We start from the raw sequence: 12,199 nt of genomic DNA on the forward strand, positions 1-12,199 counted from the left end.
CTCTTAAGATATTAAAATGGTGAGAAAATTAATTCGTTAATTTTATAAGATCTATATATACTTTCTTACCTTTATTTATAAATGACAATATAAATTAACGAGTTTCGGTAGTCATTTGCTAAAGATTATAAAAAAATATAGAAAAATTATTTTGTATACCTTTTTAAATGAGCGGAATATCGTATGTCTTATATGAATAAGTTGTCAATGATATCTAATCTAATACTAAACTATTAATAGAAGGTTGTCAGGTAGTGAAAATCTAATGTGTTATGTTAGAGAGAGTTTGAGAGTTAAACATTTTATAGTATTCTCTAAACAGTTAGTTCATGTATGATCACTCATTCAATCATTTATTTTTTTTCAAGTAAACTTTCCTTCTTAAAACAACTACTTCTTCCTTCAATTAATTCTCCTTCATCTTCTACTTCAATATTTATTTCTTCTTCACCTAACAGGTATCAAAAACCTAAAATTTTAAATTTGAATGGCAAAAAAAGGGTATAATTATAACCCAGAATCCATTGTTCAGTTTGTATAGTTGCTTCAATGTGTTTAATATTTTCTGACAACTCCTCTTATTCTCTTTCACTCCCAATAGTGTTATTCACTCTTTCATTTCAATTAATTTTCTCCTTCTTTTTTTAGCTGTTTTTCTAATTTTTTAGTGAATTTCAAATTTTGAATTTAACTGCCATACATCATACGAATCACTCTTACTTATTTATAACCCCTTAATTTTATTTTTCACTGCAGTTTTGTAGTTGCTTCTCCATTTTCTTTTTTTTCAATTCGTTATCTTGGTGGTGATGGAGGGCATTGTAAACAGGTAGCACATTTGAAAATTTTGGAAGATTCTCCAGTAAACTTCTCGGTACATTTTTCTCTCTTAAATTCATGGTTTCTTTTCCGTTTTTGTAACTGGGTTTACGTCAAATCTTGAACATTTTTTGTTTTTGTTTTATTTTTCTTTTTGCCTCCTATTATACCGCAACGTGGTTGCAGTTGTTATTCTCGGTGAAGAGCATGGTGGTGGATACATGGGAGGAGGCAATGGTGGTGGTGCTTGCTACAACTGCGATGGGATGGGTCACATGGCCCCGGAAGAGAAGGCAGTTTATCTTTTCCTCGGCTGCTAACTGTTTTTTCTATGACCTCATAGAGACTAACATTTTGTCTTCCTGGTATGATATCCCATTACCCCCTTCTTTTCCATCTAATTAAATTGTATTGAGATTAGATTTTGGAGAAGTGGTAGTTGAGTTTGTAGCAATTTCTGACCTAAAAGCTTTTATTTTCTAGCTCTTCTGTTTTTTCTCTGATTCCTAGCGCAGTATTCAGAAAACTCACGGCCAAGTCTAAAAACAAGCTTTGATTACTTTCGATTCCATAAATTTTCAATTTTGAGGGTTTTCGTTTGAGGTTTTTCAATTTTTTGTTCCATATTCTGAAATTTTGTGATTTTAATTCGATTTTATTTTTTCGCTTCAGTTGCATTTCGACTGCAATATGAGGAATCCAACATGGGCGTGGGTTATGTATAGGGTCTTCATATGCAACGTTTGCTCCGCTGTTCGTCGCATCTTCGAAGTGCATATTAGCTTCCTCAGGAAAGTTTCTTTGCTGATTGTTTAAATTGTTATGATTTCATGATAAGTTTTTTCGTGGATGTTGGCATTAGAAATCTGGTAAGACAAGTTAAACAGCTTGCTCTTCTTGCTTGACACACTGGTAAGTAAGTAGAATGCATTTCAACTGTCTTGAAGAGGAGGGCATGAGTGTTGGGTTCTTTAAGGTGTTATATATGCAATGTTTGTTCATCTGAGCTCTGCCTCTCCCATTCAGTCATCATTCATTTATGGTATTGTAAATTTTGCCCTTTGGCTTCAATGACTCTGACAATTCCTTCCTTTAATTTCTCTTTTAATACTAACTATTTCTTATTCATTCTCACCTACATTTATTTTCCACCTCTTCAGACAAGTAAAAAGAATATGAAATTTTAAATTTCAATTTTGAATTGAAAAAACAAGTATATTTATAATCTCCTGTTTTCATTGTTTACTGTATTCAGTCATTCTTCTGGCACTTGCTACAGCTGTGGTGGGGATGAGCCATATGGCCAGGGATTGCAACCAAGGAGGACGCAGATGTGGAGGCATGCACGGCGACGGTGGTGGAAGTGGATCCGCTACAACTATGGGGATTCTAGGCATTTTACAAGGGACTTCTAAACAAGTTCTTTGAAAACAAGGTTTGATCACTTCTGATGTCCAGATTTTTAATTTTGAGATTTTTGGTTTATGTTTTTCAAGTTTTTTTTTTCTGATCTACTATATTTTTACTTTTTGTGATTTTTAAATTCATTTTTTATTTTTTCGCTTTAGATGTGTTTCGATTGCAATGTGAAGAATCCAACATGAGTGTCCGTTATGTATGGCTTCTTCATATGCATTGATTGCTCCACTGTTCATCGCAGTCTCAGAGTGCATATCAGCTTCTGGGTACATTCCTCTCTCTTAAATTCACGGTTTTCTTTCCATTTTTGTAACTGGTTTACTTCAAATCTGGACCTTTTTTGTTTGTTTTATTTTTCTTTTTGCCTCATATTATATGAATTCATGTTCATAATACTGAGAAAACTCAAGTTTTTAGCTTCTCAAATTTGTTGTTAAAGTGTTTTTCGGAAGGAAAATGGATGGGTGGATGAGAGTGTCATTCTGAAGCATAGCAACGGGGAACATTTTTCTGGCTTTATCACTCTGCAGGCTTCCTTCCTCATGAACACCTTTTTAATTTATTTTATTTTTAAATAACTTTGGCTAAAATTGATCAGAGCAGTGAACTATTTGTGTTTGAACATTAGCTCCTGAGGCATTGATATGAACAGAAAGCTTTCAGCTTATTTTGTCTTGGTTAGGTATTTTTTTCAACCGTTGATGTGTGCATGTGCCTTTGAAGTATATGCATACTTCTAGAATTTTCATGTTTAAATCTTAGTAGAAATTATTGTCATAAAGGATGCATTTGTTTGTGATTTTGGAGGTGCAGAAAGTACCTTTTTTTTCACAATTTTAGTATTGTTTAATATATGATTGTGGTATAGATGTTGTGAATGCATGCAACTTTGGATGTGAACATTTGAAAATGTTACTGTATCTTAAATACTATGCAATGTGTATTCTCTGACTGAACCAGTGAAATTCAAATTTCATATGGACTTTTCTCTTATATGGTACAAATGGGGATAGATTTGCAATTAGCAAAGCAGCAGATAAAATTGAAGGCATTCATGGTAAGTCGCTAAATGAAGGTGAGGTGGCAGCAGCTATTGAAGAGAAAGAAACTCGTGCTTTTGAAATTAATCCTTCTCAGGTAACTTAGTTGTGAGCTTTATAAAGATATAGTTTTGTTCTTTTACTGTTATACCAATTCTTTTTTTTAGTTTTCCATCATTATTATTGTGATTTATTGATACTGTAAAACAATTTTCACTATATGTAACAGTTAGTTGAATCATTTGTACACTTTTAATCGTGGTTGAAGCTTGAGTTTACATCAATTAGTGAGAAAGACATCTTTGATGAATAAGGTATTCTCTGGTATTTGATTGTCTTCAAAATTATTTATCTTTGTTGATTCTTATTGTATTTTTTTTTGTGATTTGTTTTTGTATAGTTTAACGGTATACCAAGGAGCTTCATATTCTTATATTTTTCTAATAAATATAATTTAAAAATGTGAATAATAAGTTTAGCAATTAGTACAAAGAAACTATTGGGTCAGAATTTTTATCAAAGGAGGTGCAATAAGAACATAGAATTTTGACCTTATAAGTTTGTGATTGGTAATTAGTTGTACTCTTATTTCTTTTTCCTTTCTTGGTGCTTCTACGTGTGTTTGAGCATATCTATATGCATCAGCTGGACAATTAGAAAATGTTATGAATTTTTGGAGATTTAGTTGACCATTGATAGAAAAATGTTATGTGTTGGATTATTATATGACCATTTGTATTTAGGTCCTCTTTATTAGGCTTTGTGCATTGTGCATCCAGTTTTCTAAAAAAAATAACCATTTATGTTTCTAAAATGATTTAGGATTAAAAAGTTCTTGAAAGACTTGTTCATGTGATTGATAAGCAATTAAGTGGGCAAGAAGATTCTATATATCTACGTGTTCTTTCTTATTTGTTTTTGAAAGAGTTGTGTGCTAATTTTGATTTGCCTATATATTGTATTTTCATTTTTTTTATTTGAGGGATATCATTTTGACTTTAAAGATTTTTTATTATCATATTATTAAATTAGTTTATAACAACCTATAGAAATCAAAATTGTGCACCATCTGTTTTTTTTGGATAACTGGTTTAGCACTTGCCTTTTTCAGACTTGGATGGAGGGAAGAAGTGATCTTCAGTGCTTTTGAACGATTTGCTATACAAGTAATACAACTTTTACCCCAAAAGAGTACTTCGTGGCTTCTCAACTTCAATCCATTAAGTAGTCTATATATACGGATTAAAATTTGTTGTATCATTCGTTTTCATTGTAAATCTAATGAGAGAACAATATTATTTCTAAAGTTTATAGAATATATAAGTACATTGTTGATATATTAAGTAATTATTGACACGAGTATTGATGGTTTAGTTTGAATCTAATTACTGATAAAATGGAATACCATGCCTTTGTGTTTATTTTTAGTATGGTCAATGACATTTTGCAGTTTTTCTTGCGAGATTGAAATAAATGGAACAAGTTGAACAAAAGGAGATTTTTTATAATCTATGACTCGAAGTATTAAATTTTTTATGTGCAGAGAAATCTTTATTTGTATCATTCACTATTATTGATTAGTAAATTGTGGATGACATTTTTAAGTTGAAGTTTTGATATTTTTTTTAGGTGGTTCAATATTTAATAGGAGGTTATTAGGTAACTCTATCCAATATTGAACCTATTTTTTTTTGTTGATTGTTCAGCAAATATATGAAATTGTGTTTTTGTTATATAACATTGACATGAAAAAATTTTTTTACATTAGTAACGAATATACAAGGAATGATTTTCAGCTTCTCATTTATGCTGAAAAATTTGTATATGTTAATTTAATTCAATTAAGGACAGACATTAAGATTTTTAAGTATAATTTTATTTGATTATGATATACACTATATTATGTATAAATGATATATTTTGTTAATTTTAGTACTAAACATTTTTCGTGCATCGCACGGGTCATTCACTAGTATTTGTCTTATAATGAATGATAGAAAGACCAAAATAACCCTACTTTTATGAATATATTCTCACAAATAACTAGCTCAGAAACGTAGTTGTTTAGCTGAAGAATAATGAAGTAAGGTGTAAAAGCGAGTTTGGAGTTGTTAAACATAAACTATTTTTTTTTGGCTTGGCAACTTGTGGGTATAAGTTTGGGGGTGGTGTCAAGGAGCCCAGGAAGGATTTTTTTTGTATTAGTTATCCCAACAATGCTTTTTCAGAAAATTTTTTCATTGAATAATTTATTGAAACAATTTTCTTTCTTGTTTACCATTTTTAGAATTTTTAATTTATAATAAGAATATTATCACTTTTTCTAGCTATATATAATAAGGACAATATTAAACAAGTTTCTATTGTTTTTTTTTTTCATGAAAATTAAACTCTAATATAACATGCATGTGAACATTGGTTATCACTATAGTGATTGGTTGCTGCCTTTATTTGTATGCTTAGCATCCCTTTCTAATGATAGCCAAACTTCAAAAATATTTTATTGTGATTATAAATTTTTTTTTATCTTATGGTTTTTTATCATCTATTTATAAATTAATTTTTTTATATTCATTTATTTGGCCATAAATATTTTTTAAATATATATAACCTAAAAATATTAATTAATGACTTAACGTATCATATTTTTAATAAATATTTTTCACTAATAATATTAACTATTCAAAATTTATTAATTATTTTTATAAATTTTTATTGCTTGTCTGTTAAATTTTATGTTATTACTTAACAATTTTCGTTTATAAAACTATCAACTACTTAATATTATGATTTAATTAATAAGAATAATGACATTAATAATTTTTTCTAAATCTTGTTATTAATTATAATTAGAAAATGACCATAAATAAATTTATTAGGGGTGACAAACAGGCCGAAACTCGTTAAACCGGCTCATGTAACTCAGGAAAAAAATGGGTCAGGTTAAGAATTTAAATCCTCTGTAATAAAAAAAATCCACTGAACCCACACTTCCTAATTCACGAATTTCGCAGGTTTCGGCAGGGCGAGGCGGACTTTTGGCTTTAAGATGATAATTAAATTTGGAACGTTATTTTTGTGCTTGTATTTAGAAGATTTGTTCGTTTTACTCTGAGTTATAATTTACTCGAGAAATTTAAAATATAAATAATATTTTTTTACAAAATTTCTTTATAAATAAAATAGAGACTTTGACAATGTTTAATTATATATTTTAGACAATGTTTGTTTTGTTTTAAACAATGATGATTTTATTATTTTGTTTTCAAAAACTTGGTTGATCATTATGTTTATTAGATATTTAGAATTATAAATACTTTAGTGTTTGTGAATTTAAAAATTATAATTTTTTTATATCTTTAGAAATTATAAATTTGTTGAAATACTCATGAAATTATATATTTTTTATATTTAATGGTTTAATATTTTTTAAAAAGAAAAAAAGAATTGGCGGACTTATCCCACCAAACCGCCATTAAGTAGGGCGGGATAGAAATTTAGGACTATTTTAATAGACGAGACAGGACGGATTATTCCGCCAAATAGCAGGCTTTTGATAGGATAGAATGGGACAGGATGAGCATGCCTGTTTGCTACCCCTAAAATTTATTTCCTCAATAGATGTTAATTTTGTTATGAAATTCTATATTTTATTTAAAAATATAGCGTAATTGAGTTTAATTCTTACATTTTAAAATAAATTTATTCAAAAAATTTAAAATGTAAATCATATTTTGTTTTTTATAAAAAAAATTTATTAACTTAATTAGTGATGCTTACTTGAATAATTATATTTAGATTCTAATGATATTAAATTAAAGTTAACCTATTTTATTGTCTTATATTTTTAAAAAATTCACAAGACTAATATGAAAACCTAATAAGTTATACATTTTACTAATAATGTACACCAATGGTTGATCTTTTAAAAGTAGTTTAAAAAAATTGTTAAAAAAATTTTATTATAAAAAAAATTAAATCAGTTTTTTTTTAATACCATGATTTAACACTTATGTAAGTTAATGATTTATTCATTTTGGTGATATAATCGTTAACCTTGAGATCGGAATATAGTATTTTTATTTAGTCATGTTTACGATATGTTATATCATATTACTTTTAGTGATAAATTTTTACTGTTATTAAAAATAATTATTCATTCTTTTTTTAAAATATTGATATCTAAAATTAATAAATTAAACAAATAATTTATTATCATACACTCAATTATAGTTTATAATTAAATACTATTTAAATTTATAAATATAAATGTTAAAATTTGTAATTGGCTGCTTTGATTTATATCCAATCAATTGGAATTCAAATTGTTTTCGTTTAGTCATTGATTTCTTCTAGTTTAAAATTTTTTTTCCTAATACCAACTAAATTTAATGTAAGATGATTTTAATGTGTGAACTTATGAGTTGATTAATTTAAAAAACAAAGAAGGATAGATGTTAGGAGGGATAGAGAGAATTTGATGTATATGAAATGGAAAACAATTTTTTAATAATAATTAGGGCCGGAAGTGAGTCAAGCCAACTCATGAGCTAACTTAAGTTTGACTCGTTAATAGCTCGATAAGTTAAGCTCGTGAACTAGTGAGCCAAGTTTGAACTTGGAATTGAGCTTATAAATTAAATGAGTCGAGTTTGAACTTGGATAAGCTCAGCTCATTAGCTCGTGAGTTGACTCGATTATACATACATACATATATATATATATATATATATATATATATATATTTAATCTATATTTTTAATATTATATATATACATATGAAATAGTACTATATAATTATATATATTAATGATCTTAATTATTTAAAGTTTCATATTTATTTTTTACATATAATTTTGATGTAGGATATAAATAAAAAATTTATAATTTATTGATAAATAACAATATATAAAATTAATCTTTTTAAATATTTTTTAAAAAGTGTTTACTATGGTGCCTAAAAAGTATTGCCTAATTACTAAAATAGATAAAATAATTAATTTTAAATTTAAAAGTATAAAAGTTAAAAAATTTTAAATATTTTAAAGTTACTATAAAAAGTAATTTAGGCAAAAGTTAGCCACCAAACAAAAGGCACCATAAAATTGGTCTTTTTAAAATATATAAGTTATAATTTATTGATATAGAATTATAGATTATGTATTTATGTTTCTATTATTTGAGTCAGCTCGTGAGCTCGAGCCAGCTCGTGAGCTTTCGGTGAGTCGAGTTTGAACTTAAAAAATAGACTCGATTGTTAATTAGTCGAGCCGTGAGCCAAATTTAATTTTTTTGAGCCGAGCTTAAACTTGGTCTAGCTCAACTCAGCTCGGCTCACTTCCAGCCCTAATGATGATGATGATGATGATGATATGTTTAGTTAACGCAACAAAACGGCTTCACTTAAAGATTATGTATTCACACGTCTACCTTTTTATCGCACATGGGTCATGGATAGAAGCGACATTGTGTGCGTGTATATACTTGTCAACTATAAAATTTGTTGTAAATTCACCGTAAACTCCTGATTTTCACGTACACTTAAAGTAGTTTATCAAGATTTTGACCGTTCACATTAATTTATGTTATATCTCTATGATCAAAATGAGAGGAACATCACATTCCATTACATACATTGTCATACCAGAACAGCTTCCAAAACTATATTGTATTATAGTCTATATTAATTGCAAGAACAATTGGCCAATAATTTATTTTAGAAAATTTTATTATACTTTTTTTTAAGCATAGAATTCTAAATGTATAAACTTTCTTGTAATAGTATATTGGCAAGTTTGAATCAAACAAGCTCATTCAATTACAGTCTTAAAGATTTAAGAAGAGGTGAAAGCTCAACATAAAAAAATTTTTATTTTTAGAAATATACGTATACAAAAAAAAGAGAAAGAAAAATAAAGAAGATTGACACTTCAAATTTAAAAAAAAATAAGAAAACTAACAAAAGAATAGGAAAAAGTGAAGAATTTAAATAAAATATATATTTTTTTGTTCACTTTCATATCGTTGTCAATAAAAAATTATCATTTAGTTATGCTAAAAAAATTTTTTGATAATACTCTAACATAATTTAAATTCTATTAAGATAGTTAGCTCATAAAAATTATATTCTTTGAGAGTTTGTGTGTGCAAATTGATTGAAGTTGGTATCATGCATAATTATATTTGTGAAACATTAATCATAATTCATAAATAATTGTAAATTCTCCCATTTATATTTTTTCTGTTACTGGATAAAAATTATAAATAATTTGTTCATTAATTTTTTTCGCCTGTTTGTTATTAGGAATAAAAAATGTAAGTTCAAAAATATTTATCGGATTAAACATCAACATAATAAAAAAGATTGAGAAAAAAAGTTTTTTGTATACTAAATAAATTAATTCTTTCAATAAATATATATATTAATATTTTTGTATACAAACTATATATAAATATAATAAAATAAATTAAGTATAAGATTTGTGTATAACGCGAACCATATACTAGGAGTCTAATAATATAACTAAATATAACTTAATTGGTATTTGTATATTGTATAATTACAATATAAATTATTTTTATTAAAATTTTAAATTTTTTTTAATTATATAACAGTAACAAAGTGTAACAATATTTATTTTATACAAACATAATAATTTTTATATTTAAGTAAAATCTACTAACATGGACTAAAAAATTAACAAAATTATTTTGATTTATAGAAACAGAAAATGGAATAATTATATACATTGTATAATAAATTTTTTAATTTTTTATACATAAAAACTTTTTTAAATTAAAAGTAACAACTATTATTATTAAATAATAAGTACTAATAACTTTTTATAATAGAATAATATTTGATCCGAACATAATCAGATTTTACACCAGCTCTATATAATTTTTTTTATTGTTGGGTATTTAGTTCTATAGAATTATTGATATCAACTAACAAAGATATGTGCAAGTGGGCCACAAATTAAACAAATTTAAATAAATCACAAAATAAACTTAAATAATTGACTAAAGGCCAATGCAATTTCTTGTAGAAGTGATTCCACCATCCACAACAAGATTATGGCCACTAACATACTTAGATTCTTCACTAGCAAGAAAAAGTGCAGCCTCAGCAATATCCGACGACCTCAGAGTTACCCCTCTCAAATTTGCAAGCCCTCTAACAAACTCCTCAATCTTCTCAACTTCCTCATGCGAAGGCAAATTTACATTATTACCCTCCGCCTCCTCACTAGTATGCCACGCGTTAACAAGCAATGACGTGGCAACCCCAAATGGTGAAATTGAATTTACCCTTATGTCATGCCTCCCTAACTCACAAGCAGTGTTCTTAGTGAGTCCAAGAATAGCATGCTTTGAAGCGGTGTAAGAATGTGGACCAAGACCACCCATAACACCCGCAACACTAGCAGTGTTGATTATTGAACCAATTCCGTTAGGAATCATGACCCTTGAAGCATGTTTAATTCCCAATGCAACACCTTTAACGTTGACCCTCATTATCATGTCAAACTCATCAGGGTCAAAATTGACAATGCTCTTCTTGGAATTTGATTGGTCGCCTAGCACACCGGCGTTGTTGAACATTATGTCCAGTTTGCCGTATTTGGAGACTGTGGAAGTTACCAAATTGTCCATGTCTTGTTCTATGCTGACGTCACAGTGGACGTAGGTCGCTGATGGAAAGAGTGAGTTTGCAAGATTGGAACCATGTGTGTCGTCCACGTCAGCAATTACAACCTTTGCGCCATGTTTCACAAACAGTCTCACTGCTGCTTCACCTATTCCCTTGGCACCACCAGTTACAATCGCAATTTTCCCTTCCAACCTATAATAATAATTATCAACCATATATCAAATATTTCGTAAGCAATACTCATCTAAATACTTTAGGTTATAGAGAAGTGAATGAATTATGAGTACCTATTTAAGGAAGAGGACGATAAATTGGTGGTGTCTGGTGGTGTTGTTGTGTGAAGAGGCACTCCTTGAATGGGTCTATCATCAGACATAACTTCTGTAGCTGCAACCATGCTTATTAATTGAGACAGTGTGTGTGGCGCTCTATTGCAAAGTGTTCGAAAGACAGAGGAATTTATATGCAGAGCAGATTAGAGAGGCTTAAATATTTGCGAAACTACGTGAAATTATAGGATCAAAACCACCCATATATATATGCGTTTATGTATGTGTTTTTTCAGAAGGATAAATATTGAGTAACTTACTTTGCATCAAAACTAACCTCACATTTTTGTTATTATTGATGATCATTTAATTTGGTTGTTATGACTTCCAGTGGGGCTACGTTTTATTTCATACATACATGATATAAGTACAAAATTCAATCGATGTCAAAGTTCGGAGACGTACAATTGGATAACTAATCACCTAAATTAAAGTTGTCTTCATCAGAAAAATAAATGAGAATTATTGAATAATTTAATATATTCAATTAGATTTTTCTTTTCCAAATATATTCAACTAGATTCTCACTATTATCTTTCATAAAAATAATTGAGGAATGTTAGGGACCAGCAATTTTGGTATTTTATAACCGTCAATTGATTATTAATAGTATTTTTAATGGTGTGAGATTACATCTAATGGTGGGATATCACTCAATTTTGTTTTGATGGTTAAGTGCTGGCCAAAAAATACAAAAATTGCTCGCCCCGTAGACTTTTCCAAAATTAATTTTATGTGAACAGCACCTAAAACAAATTAATATTCAATTCATATGTATTTTAGACATATAATATTTATATTTTAAAATATATTTGTTTTAAAGTTTTAGATGTGCCTTTTTTTTATGATGGATTATTTATTGATTTTGTTATTTTGTAGTGAGACCAATATATATATACACATACGTAAATATTCACGTGTAGTTATTTTTATGTGAA

The 12,199-nt window shown here is 28.1% G+C and overlaps 2 protein-coding genes across 9 annotated transcripts; one reads left to right on the forward strand and one right to left on the reverse strand.

The window, feature by feature from the left end:
* The first annotated feature begins 264 nt into the window (after positions 1 to 264).
* Positions 265 to 4,699, forward strand: LOC112797550 (uncharacterized). Of its 8 annotated transcripts, none has more exons than XR_011881454.1 (9): positions 265 to 458; positions 757 to 874; positions 1,006 to 1,184; positions 1,492 to 1,861; positions 2,075 to 2,254; positions 2,388 to 2,504; positions 3,252 to 3,375; positions 3,508 to 3,592; positions 4,390 to 4,699. XR_011881454.1 is itself a non-coding variant. In XM_072236122.1 (9 exons), the coding sequence occupies exons 1-4, from the start codon at positions 488 to 490 to the stop codon at positions 1,511 to 1,513; spliced, it is 333 nt and encodes a 110-aa protein (XP_072092223.1). In that variant the 5' UTR covers positions 462 to 487; the 3' UTR covers positions 1,514 to 1,861; positions 2,099 to 2,254; positions 2,388 to 2,504; positions 3,252 to 3,375; positions 3,508 to 3,592; positions 4,390 to 4,699. The 8 variants fall into 8 exon arrangements, 2 of the variants coding, with proteins under 2 accessions (XP_072092223.1, XP_072092222.1); XR_011881455.1 differs by having other exon boundaries at positions 270 to 367; XR_011881456.1 differs by having other exon boundaries at positions 270 to 331.
* Positions 4,700 to 10,238: 5,539 nt separating this feature from the next.
* LOC112797551 (short-chain dehydrogenase reductase 2a) lies at positions 10,239 to 11,466 on the reverse strand. The gene is made up of 2 exons (XM_025840553.3): positions 11,220 to 11,466; positions 10,239 to 11,124 (listed from the first exon to the last, which is right to left on the reverse strand). The coding sequence occupies exons 1-2, from the start codon at positions 11,327 to 11,329 to the stop codon at positions 10,302 to 10,304; spliced, it is 933 nt and encodes a 310-aa protein (XP_025696338.1). The 5' UTR covers positions 11,330 to 11,466; the 3' UTR covers positions 10,239 to 10,301.
* Between the last annotated feature and the right edge of the window lie 733 nt (positions 11,467 to 12,199).

This window comes from Arachis hypogaea, chromosome 4, assembly GCF_003086295.3.
Source record: "Arachis hypogaea cultivar Tifrunner chromosome 4, arahy.Tifrunner.gnm2.J5K5, whole genome shotgun sequence".
NCBI classification, from domain to species: domain Eukaryota; kingdom Viridiplantae; phylum Streptophyta; class Magnoliopsida; order Fabales; family Fabaceae; genus Arachis; species Arachis hypogaea.

Bases quoted from the DNA above. Each gene is read 5' to 3' on its own strand.
- LOC112797550 (XM_072236122.1), top strand. The intron at 875-1,005 runs GTACATTTTTCT...ACGTGGTTGCAG, and splicing joins ATTCTCCAGTAAACTTCTCG to TTGTTATTCTCGGTGAAGAG. The intron at 1,185-1,491 runs GTATGATATCCC...TTTTCGCTTCAG, and splicing joins ACTAACATTTTGTCTTCCTG to TTGCATTTCGACTGCAATAT.
- LOC112797551 (XM_025840553.3), bottom strand. From the start codon at position 11,329: ATGGTTGCAGCTACAGAAGTTATGTCTGATGATAGACCCATTCAAGGA. The intron at 11,125-11,219 runs GTACTCATAATT...TTATTATTATAG, and splicing joins TCGTCCTCTTCCTTAAATAG to GTTGGAAGGGAAAATTGCGA.